At 33.6% G+C, this 24,545-nt stretch overlaps 3 protein-coding genes across 3 annotated transcripts; 2 read left to right on the top strand and 1 right to left on the bottom strand.

Moving 5' to 3' along the window:
• Positions 1–7,018: 7,018 nt before the first annotated feature.
• On the top strand, positions 7,019–7,579 carry LOC126025815 (keratin-associated protein 13-1-like). The gene is made up of 2 exons (XM_049785578.1): positions 7,019–7,212; positions 7,288–7,579. The coding sequence occupies exons 1-2, from the start codon at positions 7,019–7,021 to the stop codon at positions 7,577–7,579; spliced, it is 486 nt and encodes a 161-aa protein (XP_049641535.1).
• A 7,466-nt stretch (positions 7,580–15,045) lies between these two features.
• Positions 15,046–15,606, top strand: LOC126025813 (keratin-associated protein 13-1-like). The gene is made up of 2 exons (XM_049785577.1): positions 15,046–15,239; positions 15,315–15,606. Exons 1-2 carry the CDS (start codon positions 15,046–15,048, stop codon positions 15,604–15,606), a joined length of 486 nt encoding a protein of 161 aa, XP_049641534.1.
• A 4,628-nt stretch (positions 15,607–20,234) lies between these two features.
• Positions 20,235–20,816, bottom strand: LOC126025812 (keratin-associated protein 13-1-like). Its single transcript, XM_049785576.1, has one exon. It carries the CDS (start codon positions 20,793–20,795, stop codon positions 20,235–20,237), a length of 561 nt encoding a protein of 186 aa, XP_049641533.1. The 5' UTR covers positions 20,796–20,816.
• Between the last annotated feature and the right edge of the window lie 3,729 nt (positions 20,817–24,545).

Genomic DNA, 24,545 nt, shown 5'->3' with positions numbered 1-24,545 from the left:
AACTCTTCCTCCAGTAGTGGTGATATTTGTTCCTACTGTATTTTATCAGATGAGGAAATTCAGAGAAATTCTAAGAAATATGAAGTTCTGATACATAAAGATAAGTAACCTATAATTAATTATTATCCATAATTGTAATAAGTAATTATAATCTGTAATTTTATGGGTCTATGATTTATGATTTTTCAAAGAAGGAGGAGTAGTTTGCTGAATAGATAAATAAAGTGGATATAATAGATATAATAAAGTGCATATAATAAAGATTTAATAAAATTATAAAATAGATATTATAAAGTGGAATTTAATATCTTTATTCTATAATAGATACAATAAAATAATAATATATGATAGCTTTAAATTATTATGATAATTATTCAATCCTCTGTTATGATATGTTGAACCATATTGAATATTCAATGAAGGCAAACTTATAATTTATCTATTCTTGTCAATTACATTGAAATTTGATATCATGATATTATATGCAACTAGCTATATTGAGGGGTGGATAATATATTTTTTCACATTGATTTAATAAATGGTTTTGTAGGTTTTCTCACCCAGTAGGGTTCTCATATAGTGTATAACCACAGATGCTTCTATTTGTGGGTTTTTGTAATTGTTGAAGTACAACATGTAATAAAAGTGAACTAATCTGTTTTAAAAATAAGACATTGATATAGTGAAAAAGAATTCCACTTTAATCCTTTTACATTAGCTGCTCAAATTGATTGTTTCCAGTCTTTGTAATATATGCCATTCTCATTAATGTGTGACTACACCACATTTTTGTTTTGACTTGTACTTTTCTGACAATAAGTGATGATTAACACTTTTTCATATGGTTATTGTTCATTTGTATTGTTCCATTCATGGAAATGTCTGTTTATTTCTTCTGATTTCTTTATGGGGTAAATTGGTTTCTTTGTTTCTGAGCTCTGTGAGTGTTTTCTATATTTTGGATATAGTCTTTTAGTCTATTTATAGTGCAAACATATTTTGGGGATAATTTTTCTTTTAATTTATAAACCATGGTTACAAATTATTTATACTACATTTTTTCACAGATAAAGTTGTTCATTATTGAGTCACAGTCATACAATATACAGCAACCTTCACCAGTGAACACTTCCTGACACCAATGTCAACAGTTTCCCTCTCATCCTTTCCTGATACCTTTTTCCCTCCCACACATATTATCTTGATTGGTAAAGTGTCTTTTTAAAATTAATCTTAGCATTTCTGTGTGTTTGTTTTTTCCAAGTACAATCTCATTGATTTGACTTAGTCCCATTAGTTTATGTTAATTTTTTCTTTCCCTAGAGGCTGGAGGGTTTACACCCAGCTGTGCTCAGACTTTACTCCTGACTAGTCTCACTGATCACTCTTGATGGTATGTATGAGCCTATGTGGGATGCAGGGGGTAGAAGCTGAGTCACGGCATGCAAAACAAGCACCTGATTTACAGTGTCCTCTCCATTGCTTATTGTTGCCAATGGGAAAAATCTCTTTAAATTAAATTTTATGAGAATTCTCTGTATTTTCATTAATGTGGCTTGTCAAACTTGAGGTCTTTAATCCAAGTCAAATTAACGTTTTTCTATGGTATTAGGTCATAATCCAATTTCACAATTCTTTATGTGCTTAACAAGTTTTTATATTACCATTTGTCAAAGAGGATTTCTTTGTTCCTTTTCTTGCCCTCACCTGCTTTTCAAAAATAAACAGTGAATATATTTGAGATTTTTTTCTTCAATGCTATATTGTTTTGATTACTATAGCTTTATACTATAATGCAGTGCTAAGATCCAGTATTGCCAAGCAATTGTATACAAAACCAGTACAAAAAGTTGTGGGCTTTCTATGTACAAAAATAAAAATAGAAGAATAAATTAAAAATACTGCTCCATTTAAAATATTGTCAAAAACCATAAAATCCCTAGAAATCAACCTTTAAAAAGTTATGAGATATCTATATTTGAAAAATATAAATTACCTATGAAAAGAATTGACCATCATGATGAAAAGCTATAAAGATCATGAATAAAATTTAATGCATTCCTTTCAAAAACATATGTGGTGTTAATCAAGAATTCATATCAAAGCATTACTAAATTTGTATAAAACTATAAAACTCAACAAATACCTGAAACCATTCTGTGAAAAAGTTAGACAGGGGATTACAGAAGTTCATGAATGGCCCGGTTTTCACAGCTGTGCATAATCACAAGCTAGAATCCACAAGATTTTGTTTCAAATTAGTCTTAGTAATTGTTCCTCTAAACACTTGCCTGGTACATTTTCATGAACACCAGATTTCTCACCCAAAGCTTTATATTTACATGCCCAAAGATTTGAGAAACATTCGAAAATGAGTTAACATAAAAAAATATCACTGATGACAAATGTATATTTTTTAAATTGGTAGGAAAAAAATGACATCATTTTAATTCTACATACCTCCCAATAAAAAAAGGCAAAGGCATCATAACTCTATACTTACAGGGGATGAGGGTATTTCCCAACAGAGAAGAGTTGGTATCAAAGTCATAGAGTCATAGCATTTCTGACACTTGGAATCATTGGCTTAGTGGTAAAAAAGAACATGAGAAGAGAATTATGCTAAAGATTAATACTAGCAATTATAAAAATGTTATTAAATTACACACAAGGAGATGAGGAATTCATAGTGCTGGTAATGTGATCATGAGGAGTGTCATAACCATTGCTGATAGTATAATAAAGCTCCAGAAGAAACATATACCTCAAAGTAGCTTCAATGTGGCTCAACTGATCTCATCTCATTCTAAAATGAGTAGCCATTGTTGCTCTGTAAATTTCTCACCAGATCTCCTGGAGGCCACCAATTCTATTTAGGATCTTCTAATAGCTCTCTTATCCCATCAACCTGATCTACAGGTTGTAGAGATGCTACTCTTTCAGCATCTGCAAATTAGAATCTATTCTTAAAAATGTCCATCAGATCAGTGGTGAGCACTCCAGGTGTCAAATATCCTGTGTAGTGCCCATATCCTACCTTATATTTTTCTACTTCTCCAAAAATTCCATTCTCTTTAGTCTCTGTCTTTCAATTTACAATGATCTCTGGGCTGTGGATCAAGTAACTACAGAACAATGAGGCCAGTGGCTTTCCTTCTCTGAATTATGTCTCTGGATTCTTCATTCTTTGTTTCTAACTTCTCTGCCCTCAAGTCTTCATGTCCTACTAGGGGTCCTCATACTTTTTAAGCAGGGGGCCAGTTCACTGTCCCTCAGACTATTGGAGGGTCTGACTATAGTGAAAACAAAACTTATGAACGAATTCTTATGCACACTGCATATATCTTATTTTGCAATGAAGAAACAAAACAGATACAAATACAATATGTGGCCCGCGGGCCATAGTTTGAGGACCACTGTTAGACCAACCTGCAAATCTGGCTGCTAAGGATTATCTTACACTTTTGACCTGGTTTCTCAGTATCATTACCGCTTCTTCTTTTAGGCTTTATATATTTAATAATCCCATAAAAGTATTTCTTTGTGTTCAATTTTATATCCTTTTGAATCCAAGATTTTGGATGACAATATTTTTTGAAATTTGCCACTGAAAATAATATTTGTAGTCTATATTATAGGAAAACCATGTATGTTTTTGCATAAATGATATGAAAATGTCTATCACATAGTCAAATAAATTTATAATTTAAGGTTACCATCTATTTGTTTAATGGCTATACTGCTGAATTGCAGGTCTTTTTATGAGAGATAAAATAGGAACCATAAATTTATCATTATGGAAATAAATATAAGCTTAAAATTCTGGGAATATAAAATAATTTAGGGTTTTTTTTTCTTTCTTTAGTTTTTTTTTTTCCTTGGGTTTTGGGTGACACTCGATGACGCTCTCGGGTTACTCCTGGCTATGTGTTCAGAAATTGTTCCTGGCTTGGAGGACCATATGGGACTCGCAAGGATCGAACCTCGGTCCATCCTAGGTCAGCCGCATGCAAGGCAAATATCCTACCACTAAGCCAATGCTCTGGCCCCCTCCTCCCTTTTTTTGTTGTTGTTTTATTTTTGGGCCACATCTATTTATGCTCTGTCCTCAAGAAATACTACTGACAGTAAATAACAAGAAAAATATGATTCCAGGGACTGAAAATAGATTAGCTCTATAGAAAGCAAATGCCCAACCCACTGTACTATCACTTCAGCCTAGATTTCAAATATATTTTGGGTGGCCACATCCGGTGGCACTCAGTGGTTACTTCTGGCTCTGTGCTCAGAAATCACTCCTGGCAGGCTCATGGGACTATATTGATATGCCAGTGATTGAATTCAGGTTGGCTGTGTGCAAGTAAAACACTACCCACTTTGCTATAGTTCCAGCTTCAATTTCAAATATTTTTACTTAGGATATAGGCAGTGAAAGATCAGTATTTTTTTTTTTTTTTTTTGGTTTTTGGGCCACACCCGGTGACGCTCAGGGGTTACTCCTGGCTATGCGCTCAGAAGTCGCTCCTGGCTTGGGGGACCATATGGGACGCCGGGGGATCGAACCGCGGTCCGTCTCCTAGGCTAGCGCAGGTAAGGCAGGCACCTTACCTCCAGCGCCACCGCCGGCCCCGAAAGATCAGTATTTTAATAAATACTCTTTTTTAAGTAAAATCTCATTAGAAACTATTTTTTTTCTCATTACTATATTTCCTTATATCTAAATTGATCCTTATGAACTTAAGTAGATTTATTTATATTTACATTTGTAAAGAAGAAAAATAAGATTAGAGGCTATATAATTAGGTTGTACACAAAATAAAAAATAAATGTAATTTCATATAAATTATAAGCAATTTTGTTTGTAGCTAATTAAAATACGGTTATAAAAGTGACAAAAAATTACATCTACTGATGCATTTTCGCTCCAATACTCTTATTTATGAATGTTATAGAGATAGGTCTTAAAAATTAAATTAAATATTAAATTTTATGCATTTGACATTTTAAAATATTTTATTCAAGTTTCAGACTTGAATATCTTGACTTCATTTAGTCAGAAACTTGAATAAAATATTTTAAAATAAAAATGTCTTGGGTATTTGCATTATTAGTCTTAAAGCAAGCTTGTTTTATATATGTTTATATACTATATATACTGACTAAAAAGTTACTCTCAAGAAGTCATTGAGATCAAGACAGTATCATGGACTGATTTAAACTCAATATAGATAGACGTCCCAAGATAAATAATATTCCAAACAGGAACAATTTATTTCACAATTTATAAAGGGCAAAAACCTCAAGCTTCATAAATATAAAGGAAGTTTCATACTTCTGTCCATTGAAGTTCTATTAATTAGCAATAATAAAAAAAATAAATAAAAGAACCAGAGTGAAAATAATTAGGTAAAAACGGTAATTTTTATGAAACAAATAATTAAGACTATAAAAGATAAAGGGAATGTAAAAAAGAATTACATATACATGTGTTTATAAAAAAGAAATGTTAACTGAAAGTATGAATCTAATTTCCTAGATTAAAGAGAGTAAGAAGTCTTTATACGACAGATTATTTATTCCCTCCTGCAATACCAACTCTACCACTTACATAATTAAATAAACTAATGAAAAGCCTTTAATGTTCGTAACTTAAGTGATCCAAACACTGAACATGGTTTGAAAAAAGCAGATATTTTTAGGTAAAAGTGTAATCTCAATGACATGATGGTGGGAAAATATGTGCTTTAAAATGGAGAACTAAATAGTACCCCAAAAAAGTTAAAAGGTAAAGTCACAGAGGAGGAATTGCCTGATTGGTGTTGTTCTAGGAGAGGATGGCTCTAGACACCTAAACACAGATGACAAAGAATGAACATGCATGCAAAATACATGAAATATATTAATACTGAGTTCATCTACTTTTTGAAATGGGGATACAGAGAGTAAAATAATAGAGCCACCATTATATCTCAAAGTCTTGGAATACAATTGTCACTTAGACAACTATTTCAGGGAGAATGAATATGACAAGTTCAAATTCTTTTAGGAGTCTAATTCCAAAGATGCTCTAATATCTGCCATAAAACTTACTCTTTACATAACTTATGCAATTCTTCTATAACTTTTATACTATCTACACTAGCATCATTATAAATTATATAAATAAAAATAACTAGCAGTGTGAATAAGATAGTTGACATGTCAGATAGTTTAAGGGCTAGTGATTTGTACATGCTCAGGATAGGGGAGAACATTGTAAACCTAACTATACAAGATTTATTTTTCTGTCAAATTCTAGTTAAAAGTATGGCTGAGTAAGTCAAAAATATAATGTTCTCAGTCTTTGTGACTTATGAGTCCTAAAATATGTAGTCACACTGTAATATTTTTTATACTATGGATTTTTAAATTAGATTTTAATGCTCACTTTCTATATAGTTTCATGTCCTGATTTTGTTTTGCCCTTAAATATAATTCATTTTTCTATTTAACTTATCTATTTATCTCATTTTATCAGACTATTAATTTTATAAATTATGATATAGTTCATAGAAAATATGTTTTTGGAAATAAGACAAATTTAGGGATGGAGCATCGACCTGTCTCTCTATTGAATGTGTATAAAAAGGTCTTTTTTTAAACACCACCATTGCTAAACATATAAATTCCAGAATATTGACAAGTATGGTGTTCCTGATTAAGAAAAGGTAAGTGTGACCAGCAGTGAATAGATGAATCAAAGTTATATCATAGCATCTCTAACTTGTCAGAGTCATTGAATTAATGGTCAAACTGCGGAATGAATTTACAATCGAAGAGAATGATGTTAGGGATTAACAGCATACAACTAAAGAAAATATTATGCACAGATGGAAATGAGGAGATGCTAGAGTTTGTCATGTGACTATGTTGACTACCACACCCACTTTTGAGAGTATAAAATGACTCCAGTCCAGGAGGTGGCATTAAACCTCAGGATCAATTCACTCTAACTCAACTGATCTCATCTCCTGACAAAATGTCCAGCAACTGCTGCTCCAGAAACTTCTCCTCCAGCTCTCTTGGGAGTGCCCTGTGCTACTCTGGAACTTCCTGTGGCTCCTCTTACCCCAGTAACCTGGTCTACACCACCGAAGTCTGCTCTCCCACCACCTACCAACTGGGATCCTCTCTCTACACGGGCTGTGGGGAGACCATCTGTGAGCCCATCAGGTGCCAGACACCCTGTGTGGTGCCCATCACCTGCCAATCATCTTGCTATGGCCCAAGACCCTTCACTCACTGCAGCCCTTGCCAGTCCTCCTGCTACCGCCCCAGGCCTTCCATGTTCTGCAGTCCCTGCCAGTCATCCTACACAGGGTCTCTGTGCTGTGGACCCAGCAGCAGATGCTCCCTGGGCTATGGTTCTGGAAGCTGCTACTCAGTGGGCTGTGGATCCAGCAGCTGCAAACCCCTGGCTTGTGGAGTCAGTGGCTTCCCTGCTCTGAATTCTGTCTCTGGCTTCTGCCGCCCTTCCTACCTGACTTCTCTTTCCTGCCAGTCTTCATGTAATAGACCACCCTGCGGATCTGGCTGCTAAGGATCATCTAAGTTCATTTCTCACTTTATATTCTACTGTCTCCAATGCTTCTCCTCTCATATTGTGTTAATCTCATCATGTCTGGATTGAATTACTCTTACAGTATTGTTCTCAGCTGTCTGTGACCTCAATTACAGATCACTGGCTCATTTTATCTGAATACCTTATATCCCAATTATTAGATAAAAAATAAAGTATAATTCTGCTCTAAAATCAATTTTGTTTGTATTTTCTTCTTGAATTGTTTCTACACATTTTATCATTTCGTTGACTTTATTTATTCTAATACCCATCTCATTGATTCCTGTTGTAATTAACTAATGTCAGAGTTGATGATAGATCAAAGAGATGCTACTATAAATTCAGGTATAAAAATCAACAAAATTAATTATTTACTAATTACTTGTCTTATAATATATATCTATAGATTTTCAGTGTCAAACTAGTTGGTAGTTGGTGGTTTTGAATTTGTTTTAATTTTTTGCATTTTGGCTTTTGGATCACATCTGACCATGCTCAGAGCTTTTCTTTGGCTCTGTGCTCTGAAACAACTTTTGAAAGTGCTCAAGGGATTTTATATGTTTAGGGAGTAAAACATAGGTTTGTTGCATGTGGCTAATCTAGGAGGGACTTCGGTTTGATCCCCAGAGTTCCATATGGTCTTTCAAGCTAGGAGTGATTCCTGAGCTCATAGCCAGGAGTAACCTCTGAGCATCACCATCATATATATATATATATATATATATATATATATATGTATCTGAGAATACTTGAGAATTATCAGTTGGGAGACATAAATTGAAGGTCAGAATAGCCAATGAAAATTTCCAAGACACTAAAAATCACACTAGAGCATGATGAATTGGAAGCAATTTCCCTTCTTCTGCTATATTTTTAAAGTTTTTATTTAATTATACGTTAGGTTTCAAAGTTTAAAGTATTGTCAATGTTGATTTACAATTATTACTGCTCCTTACTATCACTATATGTCCTCTACTATACTGTTTACAAATGATTTTATGTAATTTCTATTTGCCTCTTCATCCTTCCTCCCACCATTTGATGCTCTGAATTTTGCAATTCAATGTTAAGGTTTGTCATTCTAAATAATATCCACTTAGTTTTTTTGTCACCATCTGCCACTAATGCATCAGATCATATAGTTAATAGTTTAGTCATAAACTCCAAATGAAATAGTTATATTTGTGGTTATGTGGCTTCATTTTACATGAAATAAGAAAAAACATAGGATAATGATCGTGTATCAATAAATAACTTTGCCTGGACACCAAATAGCAAGGTCTAACATAGTTGTATTCTCAATCCTAAATCTATAATGTAGAACTTGTTATCTCAGATATATAATTTTTCATTTAATCAACAAAAAACTATAATTATTGACAATCCAAGATGAATAAATGAAAGAAAAAATAGTTCAATTTACTATAAAAATAACATTGGTCAGTTAAGCAACCAGAAAGGGAAAATTGCATCATCATATTTTGAGGAAAACAACAGATTGAATCCTATTTCTAAATGTAGAGAAATATTGCTAGTTTCTGGTAACAAACTTTTTGAAAAATTATAACTACTTCTTCATAATTAAGCTACATAAAAATAAGATATGATCAAAAGTATTTTTATCATAAAACAAATAAAACTAGATGAAGACCAAATATAATTAGCCAATGTAATTTTTAAGAATATTTTTCTAAAAACAACACATACAAATATATGTGATATATATTAACATAAACTTAATATAGTATCTTAATATAGAATCTTAATATCGTATCTTAATGTAGTATATTACTATCCAAACATAGCAATATGTGAATTGGGACATAAAGATGCATTAAAGCAGCCAGAGTTATAGTTCAGTGGAAAGGGTGCTTGCATTGTACATGGCCAACCTGGGTTTGATCTTTGGTATCCCATATGGTCCACAAAGCACCACCAGTAATAAGCCCTGAGCAGTGCTGGATGTAGCTCCTAAACAAACAACAGAAGACATTAAAATTTATAATATTAATTCACTGGATAGAGAAAAATTAAAGTATTAATTTACATTAGCAAACTGAAAGTGTATATTATTATATTTAATGCAGTATTATCTCAAAACCCTATGATGTTGGAGTGTATATATATATACATATATACATATATATGTTCATTTTCATTTGTGACTTCCATTAGCCATAGTAAATGTCTATTGTAAATGTGGCTCCACGTCTATGAAAGGGATATTGGATTTATTTCAACCTTTGCAAATTTACTTTTGTGTTATTAGTAGGCACTCAAGATTTTGGCAGGATAATAATTTTTAAATATCTTATTTTATTTCTAGTTAATTAGCAATGTTGAGGTAAATAAGGCAAGGTTAAATTTTTTGCTTTCTTTTTGCATGGTACATAATTTCAACTTCACCTTTCTGCATTCTCATATTTAAGAAAATTAATAACATGTTGGGTTTTGGGTTTTTTATTTATTTATTTATTTATTTATTTATTTATTTATTTATTTATTTATTTATTTATTTGGGTTTTGTTTGGAGGTATCCAGCTGGTCTCAAGGCTTGCTCCTTGCTCTGTGCTCAGGGATGACCTAATGGTGGTGCCTAGGATCAAGGCAGGATTGGCCTTACATGGCAAGATCCTCAACTGCTGTGCTATGTCTGTGGCCTCAGATAATTGTTATGGAGATAATGTGGTTTAAAGCACTTTGCCCATTCTGTTTTATAGATGGTTCTGCTCCACCCCATCACACAATGTCAATAACTACCATCTGCAGCCCCACAGTCCTGGCTTGCATACCTGTCCCATTCAGCATTCTCTGTTTACTGTCCTGATAAATGTATCTAAAAGTTTGTTCCCATTAGCTCAGGGTTTATTTGTTCTTCCTTTATTTTGTTTCTTTATAATCCATAAATAAGTGAGATCATCTATAATTGGTCTGCTTCATTCTAACTCATCTGACTCGAATAATGTCCTCTGCTTTTATCCAGGATACTGTAAACTACAATATTTCATATTTTCTCATCAGTTAATCTTCCAAGTGTTATGTAGAAATACCGCATTAATTATTCACTCATTGTTTGTTGGGTGCTTGGTTGGTTTTCAGCCCTTGGCTATCGTGAATAATGTTGTGTGTACATAAGTATGCATATATATATTTGTGTATTAATGATTTATATTTATTGGGTTAGAGACAAGGGAATTTATAGTAAATGGAAATGTTTAATTCTAAATATTTTAAGAAGTCTACATCATTTTTCAGAAAGGCTGAGTCAGATAATGATGCTACCAAGAGTATGAATTAGGATTTTATTTTCTTTTTGTTGGGGGGGTGATTTTTGTTTTTGTGGACCACATCTGGTGACACTCAGGGGTTACTCCTGGCTATGTGCTCAGAAATCACTCCTGGCTTGGGGGACCATATGAGACACCAGGGATCAAACTAAGGTTTGTCCTGGATCAGCCACATGAAAGGCAAATGCCCTACCATGGCCCTATCACTCTGATTTCTTTTTCTTTACTTTCTTTCTTTTAATTTTTTGAGACCGTTGTGAATTACAAGTCCTTAATAGTTGTATTTCAGGCATATAGCAATAGTGAATTTGTGTATCTCCCTCCCAACATTAGATTTTTCTATTGTTGTTTCAATTGGCATTTTGAAAACTATAGTGATGAAACATTTTTATATATTTGGCCATCTCTTCTTTGAAAAAGCGTCAATTCATCTTTCCTCATTTTTTGATGCAGATGTTGGGCTTTTTATTGTTAAGCAATGTAAGCACTTTAAATATTAAAATCTGATATTCTATGTATGACTTAGTAATATTTCTTCTAGTCATAGAGATGTTTCTTTAAGGACAATTTATTTCTCTATAAAGAAAAATTATTAATTTCTTAGTGCAGTAGTTTGTTTTTTCAGTTACAAAGTTGTTCTTGATTGCGTTACAGTCATACAATGTACAATATAAAATGCCCTTCACCAGTGTATATTTCCTGCCACCAATGCTTCCAGTTTCCCTCCTGCCCTGCTCTGCCTATGTCTTGGCAGACCTTTGTGTTCCTTTATTTAAACACTGTGATTACTAAGTTATTCATGATTTAGTTCATTCTTGCAATGTATAACACCATTCAACCATAAAAATTTCCTTCCACCAGGTTCCCACCAACCCTCTCCCAGTGCCTGTCTCTGGAGCCAGCATTTTACCACCCACACACACCATTTTTCTCCTTTTAGACACCTGTGCTTTGCACTAGTGTTAATCAAGGGTACTGTGCATATCACTTTATCTTTTTTTAACACAAAGTTACTGTTCAGAGTGATCTGTTCTAATAGTGGTTGCTTATTTGCCCCAATTGCAGTACTCCACAATGAAATATTATACAGCTCTTAGGAAAAACTAAGTCATGAAAATTTTTTATACATGTGGCAGACACTTTTCTGTCTCTGGCCTCAGTCTGTCCCTTTGTTTCCACATTTTGCCCTTTTAGACATTGTGGTTTGCACTATTAGTAAAGCTGTAGCAACATATTACTTTATTTACTTTCTGTTCTCAGTTTTTGTTCCAGTGACCAGCTTCTATTATCATTGCCATAGTAGACCCTTCACTACCCTTACTGAACTCACAGCTCTTGTAGCAAGCTTCCTATCATGTACTGGTCCTCCTGTCCCTTGTCTCTATTTTCTATTATCAGAATACTATATTTTATTTTTATTTCCCACAAATGATTGAGACTATTGAATGACTAACCCTTTCCTTCTGACTCACTTTATTCAGATAGTACACTCCAGATATCCTTGTTTTGTAATTCTTTGTCAGGTGTTCAGAATTGTAGAGGGATCAGTCTATATTTTCCATAGTATATTTTATATAGATGAAGGTCTGATATTGATGTTTTCATGAGATCTTTGATGTATTTTGAATTAATCTTAGTGTATGATGTTAGATAGCAATTTAGTGTATATATACATATATATTGCTTTACAAAAGAAATACATAGTTAAATTTTAAGAATACATAGTCAATTTTAGGTATATAAAGTTTCAATACCAATACCACCACCAGTGTTACCTCCAATAACCAGAGCTCCCATACTACATCATTCTCTACCCCTCAAACAGCCTCCCCACACCCTGCCTGCCACCTTGTAAAACATATTCAAGTTTCATTTAGATCTCATGTTTTCAGTATTGTGGAGTCTACATCTACTTTGGATATAGAGCTATGCTGCTCTCCCACTTATTAAAGATATTTTCCTTACTCCACTTCTCACTCTTATAGGTTTTGTTATAGATTAACATAATATGCATATTTGAGGTTTATCTCTGGTCTATCAGTCAAATACTTTTTTTCTGAGAGATTTTTTCCAGTATTGTAAAGTTTTAATTAATATAGTCTTACAAAGAAGCTGGAAGATGTTTCATTTCTAGGTTTTTAAACAGTACTTGAAATGGTTATAAACACTGTATTTCTCTTGATTCCTTCCTAGAATACCATGTACACTTTGACTAGTCTTTTCAACTAAAGAAAACTCTTCACTTTTTGGGGGGATTCATTTTATTCTAGTTACACTACCAGGGAAATATCTCTAAATAGTATGTATATTACATTGCAAAGAATTTTAAAATAAATTAGGAGAATTATAAATTTTACAATGGTGAAAATTATATGTAATTACATGTTTTATATAAAATTATCTGCTAAAAAGGATGTCCATACATTACCAGACAGGAGCTCTTCTAGAAAAGAATGATCTCTGGACAAATTTTAAATATAAGTAAAAATTAAGCAATGTACCTATAAAATATTATGGCCCGGGCGGTGGCGCTAAAGGTAAGGTGCCTGCCTTGCCTGCGCTAGCCTTGGACGGACCGCGGTTCGATCCCCCGGTGTCCCATATGGTCCCCCAAGCCAGGAGCAACTTCTGAGCACATAGCCAGGAGTAACCCCTGAGCGTTACCGGGTGTGGCCCAAAAACCAAAAAAAAAAATATTATGTAGTGTATTGATGATAAACCTAATTTAATTTGAATTAAAAGTTTAGGAAAACTGTTATTTATTTTCTCCTCTATCTTCAAGAATACAATTATGGGACTGCAGCTAGGTATAGTGGGTAGGGAATTTGCCTTGTACAAAGTTGGCCAGGGTTTAATCCTCAGTATTGTAAATGCTTCCACAAGACAGCCAGGAATGATTCTGAGTACAGAGTCAGGAGTAAGCCCTGAGCATCACATCACCACCATTAGGTGTGACACAAAAACAAAACAAAATAAGATAATATTAATTTTATTATGAAATATGCTAAAAAGGGTAAGCATATTTGATTCTTATTCTCCTAAGGATCCCTGAAGGTCAGATGTTCATCTCCCTTCTGTCAAATGATACAATATTTTCATATAACCAACCTATAAAAAACTCCCATATACAATATATCAACTCATTTTAACAGATTATAAATGTGAATTTTAATAAAACACTGTGTTGTATAATTTGGGGGATAAAATCTAGGATCAAAAGCATGGAAATGTTCATTGTACACATTTATTATAGTTCTACTACACAGTATAGACACATCTTTTGTTTCAGTTTTAGAATTAAATTCCATGATGTTCAAGGATCAAACGTGAATCAGGGCAAGGAAAAATTTCTCTATATTATTTTATCTTCATGACTAGAGCATATACACTATTGTTGGGTGGACATTTTTATACAAAACATAATCTATAGAAATTGTATTACAGTGTAGTGTTTCATATCCATTTACTTTTAAACAACTAGATTTATTAAGATTATATATTGCTACCTATCAAATAAGCCTATGTAGAGACATATATCACTATTATAATTCATTAATAACAACATTTTCCCATTTTGCCAATATCTAAGTTGCAAGTAACACATGAAGTAAAATTGGCAAATTGAAGAAAAATCAAATTTTAGAAAAAAAGACCACATTGATGACTAAAGTGTCTTTTGAGAAGAAAGAAGAAAAAAGAATGTAGCTAATGCCCTGGTCTGCCATTAGTATCAACTAATAGCATGAATAAGACAACATTTTACAAAGGCTTAGTGATCCTTGTCCAAGAAATAGTATACAAAATATCCACTTGGCCAAGAAATAGTATATAGAATTTCCAATCAGCAAATATATATAGTATATGGCATCAATTGTATAGAGTCATTGGATTTCTGACATTGTTGGAGTCATTAGCTTAGTGGTGAAAGAACATAATGAATTTACCTATGAAAAACAATGATGCTGAGGACTAATTTATTGCAATTAAACTTTATTGAGTTACACAGATGCAAATGAGATATTCCTACTGCTGGTAATGTGATTACCACAAAGAAAGCCACACCCACTTTTGAGACTATAAAAAGACTCCAATCCAGGAGATGGCATTAAACCTCAGGATCAATTCACTCTAACTCAGCTGATCTCATCTCCTGACAAAATGTCCAGCAACTGCTGTTCCAGAAACTTCTCCTCCAGCTCTCTTGGGAGTGCCCTGTGCTACTCTGGAACTTCCTGTGGCTCCTCTTACCCCAGTAACCTGGTCTACACCACCGAAGTCTGCTCTCCCACCACCTACCAACTGGGATCCTCTCTCTACCCGGGCTGTGGGGAGACCATCTGTGAGCCCATCAGGTGCCAGACACCCTGTGTGGTGCCCATCACCTGCCAATCATCCTGCTATGGCCCAAGACCCTCCACCCACTGCAGACCTTGCCAGTCCTCCTGCTACCGCCCCAGGCCTTCCATGTTCTGCAGTCCCTGCCAGTCATCCTACACAGGGTCTCTGGGCTGTGGACCCAGCAGCAGCTGCTCCCTTGGCTATGGATCTGGAAGCTTCTACACAGTGGGCTGTGGATCCAGCAGCTGCAGACCCTTGGCTTGTGGAGTCAGTGGCTTCCCTGCTCTGACCTCTGTCTCTGGCTTCTGCCGCCCTTCCTACTTGACATCTGTGCCCTGCCAGTCTTCATGTTATAGACAACCCTGTGGATCTGGCTGCTAAGGATCATCTCAGTTCATTTCTTTCTTTGTATCTCACTGTCACCAATGCTTCTCTTATGCTGTGTTAATCTAATCTTCTTTAGATAAATTTTTCCTCTTGTTCTTTGATTCTCTTACTCTCAGCTGTCTATAACCTTAAATACTGGACACTGACTAAATTTTTCTGAAAGTTGTGCAAATGAATTACAATTAAAAATAAAGTGATATTCTACCTCAAACTGGTAATTCAGTGTGTTTTATTCCAAATTGTTTGTTTACAATTTTAATGCTTATAATTTATGTTTTTATCAAATATATATCAAACCTGTTATGACTCAATTAATAAATAAATTTTATTGTGGTAAGTAATTGATATAGTCTCAGTAATTTAAAATATGGAACCATAAACAGAATTATTTTATTTGTTTTTTTCAAGCATATAACTATAAATGCAATTTCAAATTTTTTTTATCTAGAATCCAAAACAACCACTGTATTTAGAAGTCTATGGAATATTATTTTTGAATTGAATAAAAGAAAATTCAGAATACAACAATTTATAAATATAAGAAAGATTTCTTGAAGAGACCTAACATTTGTTGTAAAAATAATAAAATACTTTTATTTTCTTCATGATCTTTTCACTCTAATATAGTTTAGATATTATAAAAACTGAAACAAGGAATGTTGTAAAAATCTGATTGAAAATATATATAGGATCCTCGATTTGATATTTACCCTGAGATTTTTTTAATGCTTCAAACAACATCTTAATAATATTGAATTTTTTATCTGATAAGAATTGATTTGATATATGTACCAAGCAAAATTTGGGGCAATATTATTTTGTTTTTTTATGGTATTCTTCACCAATAGTGCTATACCAAAAATATAATTGGAAATATAAAATATTTTTTTTTTTTTTTTTTGGTTTTTGGGTCTCACCCGGCAGTGCTCAGGGGTTACTCCTGGCTCCAGGCTCAGAAGTCGCTCCTGGCAAGCATGGGGGACCATATGGGACGCCGGGATTCGAACCGATGACCTTCTGCATGAGAGGCAAACGCCTTACCTCCATGCTATCTCTCCGGCCCCCAATATAAAATATTTTTGACATGAAAACTAAAACTAAATTTAATAATTGCTTAAGATTTACATAAATATGCATTTTGAGATGTATGATATCTTAGTAAAGTTATTATTATGATACTTTATGCTAAATGTAAGGTAATAGAGGCACATAATAACAGTCCAACTGATAGCAAAACCTACTGCATCTTAATAGAGAAATTATACTGTAATCTATCAAAATATATGAATGTGAAAATGAGACCCATGGAAGATGAATAGAGAAAGCACAAGGAAGAACATGTACTCCATATGAATGTGATAATAGGGTATTTCATAAATTTACAGACAAATTTTTCATGGCATTTCAGTGATAAATATTGACTAAGGTATTTAATAGATAGTACTATTACTTATCATAGGAATAATATTTATTATCATTAATTTCGTTGCATTTTAAGTTACAATTATTCTTGTTTTAACTACTGTCCATTCCCATTTTTGTGGTAATACATGTTTATTTCTTTTTCTCTACTTTTGAATTTGTTACTTATTGAAGTAAATAAATCTTTCATTTGCTCAGTGTAAAGTATAAGTTCATTTCATTGAAGTGAGTAGTAAAAATATGCTATGATTTTTAGTAAAGCAAAATAGGTTTTTTTATGGAAAGACATTTACTTAAAGAAATGTTATTGTAATGAAAAAAGAAAACAAAGAGATAATAAAGTCTTCTCCAGAATAGAATGTGGCAAAATATACCATTTTATAAGTCAAAACAAAACTTAGAACTAGAATTAATACATTTAATTTAGAAAATATAAATATACATTTAATTTTCAATATGAAATTATCCAAATAAAAATCCAATGTCAAGGTCTGAATAGGCCCTTAGAAAACTACAGTTTAGGTATCAGAATGTAAATAAACAGCAAACATACACCAAGACTAAAATAAACAAGGTTACAGAGCAAGCAAAAAAGGCACATAGAAAAGAATAGATAAAACATGGGGCTAGAGAAGTTTTTCAGGGCGTAAGGCATCTGCTTTGCATGTGCTAGTCTGGACTGACTGTGGTTTGACATTCCCCTCCCCCACGGATTCCCTTATGGTCCCTCAAGTCAGGAGCAATTTCTCAGCGCGTAGCCAGGAGTAACCCCTGAGCATCACTGGGTGTGGTCCAATAAAACAAAACAAAACAAAACAAAAAAAGGATAAAATAATTTAGTTCTTGAGATAAAGGACAGTATGACAAAAATAGAATAGAATACTAGTATGGCTTACTTTATACTTTAAGGTTACCTTCTGATTGGCTGCATTTAAATATCTTCTCTTCATGCCCCCCATTAAATGTACTTTTTGTTAAATTATATCTTCAATTAAGCAGCATGATTACAAACATGTTTATAGTTGGATTTTAGTTATAAAAAAGACATCCCCCTTCACCAATGCAATATTCCCACCACTAATGCCCCCATTGACTTTTCTTAATATCTCTGATAACAAACTACAAATCATATGTTGGAAAGGAGGATGGAGAATTGATATTATATTAAACTGATAACTGGACTGTGAGCTCTGATAAAGTTGTCCAGATAGCCCTAAAGTTTGTCTCCTTATATTTTGGTCATAATTTCTTTGACTAACCCTTCTTGATGGTGGCTGAAGGTACAGACCAAATTGTAGTTAGATAATTATCCAAAGATTAAGAGAGCAAAAACTAAATAGACATATTTTTAAGTAATATGGCAAGAGTAGTACTTTTTTGGTTTATAGTATATATATGTTTACACATATGTATACATAGATATATCAAAGTTATTACTCACTGACAACACCAATATGTCAGTACCACAGTCTTTTGTCAGTCCTGGTTGATCTAAAAAAGCCAAAACTCAAAAGAAGTTTAAACAATAACAAGAATAATAACAAGAATTAAATATTGTGCTACTTGTTTTATATTAATGATTTTGGATAATATATATGAAAATAATGAGATTTATAGCTAAGAAACTAAATTGAAGATTATAAATTTCTTTTATTGTTTTGTTATGTTTTGGTTTGTTTTTGGGAGGCCACACCTGGTGATGAAAAGGGGTTATTCCTGACTTTGCACTCGAAAGTCACTCCTGGCTCTGGGAACCATATTGAAAGGCAGGTGATCAAACTGCAATCCTTTCTGGGTCAGTCACGTGCAAGGCAAACGCCCTACTACTGCTCCATCACTCCTTTCGAGAAGATTAGAAATTTCTAATAAATGTTTCTAGGATTGCTGATTATCACCCATTGTGAAGCATAAACGATGTTTTTTTTTTTTCAATATGTTTTGTTTCTTTTTTTTATTTAACCAACTTTATTACATACATGATTGTATTTGGGTTTCAGTCATGTAAAGAACACCACCCAACACCAGTGCAACATTCAGATCACCAATGTCCCAAATCTCCCTCCTCCCAACCCAACCCCCGACTGTACTCTAGACAGGCTTTCTATTTCCCTCCTATATTCTCATTATTAGAATAGTTCAAAATGTAGTTATTTCTCTAACTAAATTCATCCCTGTTTGTGGTGAGCTTCATAAGGTGAGCTGTAACTTCCAGCTTTTTTCTCTTTTGTGCCTGAAATTTATTATTGCAAAAATGTCTTTCATTTTTCTTAAAACCCATAGATGAGTGAGACCATTCTGCATCTTTCTCTCTCTCTCTCTCTCTCTCTCTCTCTCTCTCTCTCTCTCTGTCTGTCTTATTTCACTCAGCATAATAGATTCCATGTACATCCATGTATAGGAAAATTTCATGACTTCATCTCTCCTGACAGCTGCATAATATTCCATTGTGTATTTGTACCACAGTTTCTTTAGCCATTCATCTGTTAAAGGGTATCTTGGCTATTTCCAGAGTCTTGCTATGGTAAATAGTGCTGCAATGAATATGGTTTTAATTCCAAATCAATACACTGCCTGATTACATTAACATTATATAGGGATGAGCCCTAGATCATCAATTTATGGGTATATATAAAATTATAAATATGATTAATCATTTAAAGACTGATATACATACTATTTAAAATATAAAAATAGGGGCCAAACTATATAGCACAGCAGTAGGGCATTTGCCTAGCACCTGGCATATCCAGGACGAACCTGGTTCAATCCTCCGCATCCCATATGGTTCTCCTAGCCAGGAGCAATTTCTGATCGCATAGTCAGAAGTAATCCCTGAATGTTACCGTATGTGACACAAAAAATTTTATTTATTAATTGAGTAATAGCAGGTTTCAAAAATTGCAATATTAGACTTTATATAAACATAAATTTATAAGTTAAAAATTGTAAAAAATTTGAAGGAATAAAAACAGTGAATTACCAGTTTGAGGTAGAATGTCACTTTATTGTTCATTATATATCAGTTGCACAACTTTCAGATAAATTTAGTCAGTGTCCAGTATTTAAGGTTATAGACAGCTGAGAGTAAGAGAATAGTAGAACAAGAGGGAAAACTTATCTAAAGAAGATGAGATTAACTCAGCATAAGAGAAGCATTGGTGACAGTGAGACACAAAGAAAGAAATGAACTGAGATGATCCTTAGCAGCCAGATCCACAGGGTGGTCTATAACATGAAGACTGGCAGGGCACAGATGTCAGGTAGGAAGGGCGGCAAAAGCCAGAGACAGAATTCAGAGTAGGGAAGCCACTGACTCCACAAGCCACGGGTTTGCAGCTGCTGGATTCATAGCCCACTGAGTAGCAGCTTCCAGAACCATAGCCCATGGAGCATCTGCTACTGGGTCCACAGCCTAGAGACCCAGAGTAGGATGACTGGCAGGGACTGCAGAACATGGAAGGCCTGGGGCGGTAGCAGGAGGACTGGCAAGGTCTGCAGTGGGTGGAGGGTTTTGGGCCATAGCAAGATGATTGGCAGGTGATGGGCACCACACAGGGTGTCTGGCACCTGATGGGCTCACAGATGGTCTCCCCATAGTCTGTGTAGAGAGAGGATCCCAGTTGGCAGGTGCTGGGAGAGCAGACTTCGGTGGTGTAGACCAGGTTACTGGGGTAAGAGGAGCCACAGGAAGTTCCAGAGTAGCAGAGGGCACTCCCAAGAGAGCTGGAGGAGAAGTTTCTGGAACAGCAGTTGCTGGACATCTTGTCAGGAGATGAAAACAATTGAGATAGAGTGAATTGATTTTGAGGTTTAATGCCATCTCCTGGACTGGAGACTTTTTATACTCTCAAAAGTGGGTGTGACTTTCTTTGTGGTAATCACATTACCAGCAGTAGGAACTTCTTTTTTGCATCCGTGTAACTCAATAAAATTTAATTGCAATAAATTAGACCTCAGCATCATTGTTTTTCATAGGTATATTCATTATGTTCTTTAACCACTAAGCTAATTACTCCACAATGTTAGAAATCCTATGACTCTATGCAATTGATGCCATATGCTATATATTTGCTGATTGGAAATTCTGTATACTATTTCTTGGCCAAGTGGATATTTTGTATACTATTTTTTGGCCAAGGATCACTAAACCCTGGTCAAATGTTGTCTGATTGAGGTTATTGGTTGATACTAATGGCAGACCAATGCATTAGCTACATTATTTTTTCTTCTTCTCAAAAGACACTTTGGTCATCAATGTGGTCTTTTTTTTTCTAAAACTTTGTTTTTCTCTAATTTTTCAATGTTACTCTACGTGTTACTTGCAACTTAGATATTGGAAAAATGGGACAATGTTGTTATTAATGAATTATAATGGTGATATATGTCTCTAATAGGCTTATATGATAGGTATCAATATATAATTCTAATAAATACAGTTGTTTAAAATAAAATATTTATGGAATACTAGACTGTAATACAATTTTTATATTTTTTATATACAAATGTCCAGCCAAACAATAGTGTATTAAATAAATATACTCTGAATCATAAAATAGAATAATACAAGAAATTTTTCCTTGCCCTGATTCAGGTTTGATCCTTGAACAAAGTTTGGTCCTATGTTTCTTTCTAGGAGTAGTCCTGCAACTGAGAGCCAGGAACCGATCCTGAGCATCATGAAGTTTAATTCTAAAACGGAAACAAAAGATGTGTCTATACTGTGTAGTGTAACTATAATATATGTGTATAATGAACATTTCCATCCTTTTGATCCTAGATTTTATCCTCCAAATTATACAACACAGATTTTTACTAAAATTTACAATTATAATCTGTTAAAATGAGCTGATATGTTGTATATAAGATTTTTTATAGGTTGGTTATGAGAAAATATTGTATCATGTGACAGAAGGGAGATAAACATCATGCCTTAAGGGATCCTTAGGGGAATGAGAATCAAATATAGTTACCCTTTTCTAGAATATTTACATAATAAATTTAATATTATTCTCATTTTGTTTTGTTTTTGTGTCACACCCAATGGTGGTAATGTGATGCTCAGGGCTTACTCCTGACTCTGTACTCAGAATCATTCCTGGCTGTCTTGTGGAAGTATTTACAATACTGGGAATTAAACCCTGGCCAACTTTGTATGAGGCAAATTTCCTACCCACTATATCTTGCTCCAGTCCCACAATTGTATTATTGAATATAGAGGAGAAAATTAGTAACTGTTTTCCTAAACTTTTAATTCAAATTAAATTGGATTTGTCATCAATCCAGTTCATAATATTTTATAGATACATTGCTTATTTTTTACTTATATTTAAAATTTGTCCAGAGATCATTCTTTTCTAGAAGAGCTCCTGTCAGGTAATATATGGACATCACTTTTACAAATAATTTTATATAAAACATGCAATTACATATAATTTTCACCATTGTAAAATTTATATTTCCCCCAATGTATTTTAAAATTCTTTGCAATGTAACATACATAATATTTTAGATGTATTTTTCTTGCAGTGTAACTAGACAAAAATGAATCACGGAGAAAAATGAAGGGTTTCCTTTAGTTGAAAAGACTAGTCAAAATGTACATGGCATTCTAGGAAGGAATCAAGAGAAATACAGTGTTTATTACCATTTCAAGTACTGTTTAAAAATTAGAAATGAAACTTCTTCCAGCTTCTTTGTAAAACTATATTAATTAAAATTTTACAATACTGGAAATAAATCTCTCAGATTTGACTGAGAAACCAGAGGTAAATCTAAAATATGAAAATTGCATTAATCTATAATGAAGCCTATAAGAGAGAGAAGTGGAGTAAGGAAAATCTCTTCAATTAGTGGTAGAGAAGCATAGCTCTAGATCCAAAGTACTGGATGTAGACTCAACAATACTGAAAACATGAGTCCTAAGATGAAACTTGAATATGTTTTACAAGGTGGCAGGCAGGGTGTGGGGAGGCTCTTTGAGGTGTAGGGATGATGTAGTATGGGAGCTCTGGTTATTGGAGGTAACACTGATGGTGATATTGGTATTGAAACATTATATTCCTAAAATTTAACTATGTATTTCTTTGTAAACCAAGGTTTTTTTAATTAAATAAAATATTTAAAAAAGAAATTTCTCTTCAATATATGGCTCTGGAAAAGACAACTTTATGCTCTCTCTCTATATATACATATATACATAAATATACATATATAACACCAAATTGCTATCTAACATTATACACAAAGATTAATTCAAAATACATCAAAGACTTCTTGAAAACATCAATATTAGACCTTCATATATTAAATATACTATGGAAAATATAGACTGATCCCTCTACAATTCTGAACACCTGACAAAGAATTATAAAGCAAGAATATACAGATGTGAGAAGTTAAAAATTCAAAAGCTATTGCATATATGGGTCTATCTAGAGAGTATTATCTGAGTGAAATGAGTCAGAAGGAAAGAGATAGACATAGAATAGTCTCAATCGTTTGTGGGATATAAAAAAATAATATAGTATTGTGATAATAGAAAATAGAGACAAGGTCTAGGAAGACCCATCCATGGTAGGAAGCTTGCCACAAGAGCAGTGAGTGCAGTAAGGGTATTGAAGTGTCTACTATGGCAATAATAATGGAAACTAATCACTGGTAAAGAACTGAGACCAAAAAGAAAATAAAGTGATGTGTTTCTACACCTTTACTAATAATAGTGCAAACTACAGTGCCTAAAATGGCAAAATGGGGAGAAAAAGAGACAGACTGAGACCAGAGACAGAAAAGAAAATTGTGTGCCACATGTATGAGAAAATTTTATGACTTAATTTTCCCTAAGAGCTGCATAATATTTCATAGTGCAGTACTGCAATTAGGACAGAGAAGGGACCACTATTTGAACTGATCATTCTGGACAATAACTTTTTGTTAAACAGAAATAAAGTAATATGCAAGGTACCCCATGATTAACACTAGTGTAAAACAGTGTCTCAAAAGAGAAAAGACATGTGTTTGTGATTGGGTGTAAAATGCTGGCTCCAGAGAAGCACAGAGGGAGGTTTGGTGGGAAACTGAGTAAATAGGTGGAAGGAAATTTTCATGGTTGAATGGTGGTGTACATAGTAAGAATGAAGTCAATCATGAACAACTTAGTAATCACAGTATATAAATTAAGGAACACAAGGGTATGCCAGGGCAGAAGGAAAACTGGGGACATTGGTGGCAGGACATATACAATGGTGAAGGGCATTTTACATTGTACAATGTATGACTGCAACTCACTCATTAACAACTTTGTAACTGCAATTAAAAAATACTACACTAAAAAAAATGAAGAATTTTTCTTTATAGAACAATAAATTGTCCTTAAAGAATAATCTCTCTGACTAGAAGAAATATTTGTAGTCACACATAAAATACCAGATTTTAATAATATCTAAAGTGCTTACATTTCTCAATAATAAACAGCACAACATCTGCATCAAAAATAAGAAAAGATGATGAACTGA

The sequence above is a fragment of the Suncus etruscus genome, chromosome 13 (assembly GCF_024139225.1).
Source record: "Suncus etruscus isolate mSunEtr1 chromosome 13, mSunEtr1.pri.cur, whole genome shotgun sequence".
Lineage (NCBI taxonomy): Eukaryota > Metazoa > Chordata > Mammalia > Eulipotyphla > Soricidae > Suncus > Suncus etruscus.
The sequence above is the reverse complement of the archived record's forward strand: the minus strand, read 5'-3'. Positions and strand labels throughout refer to the sequence as shown.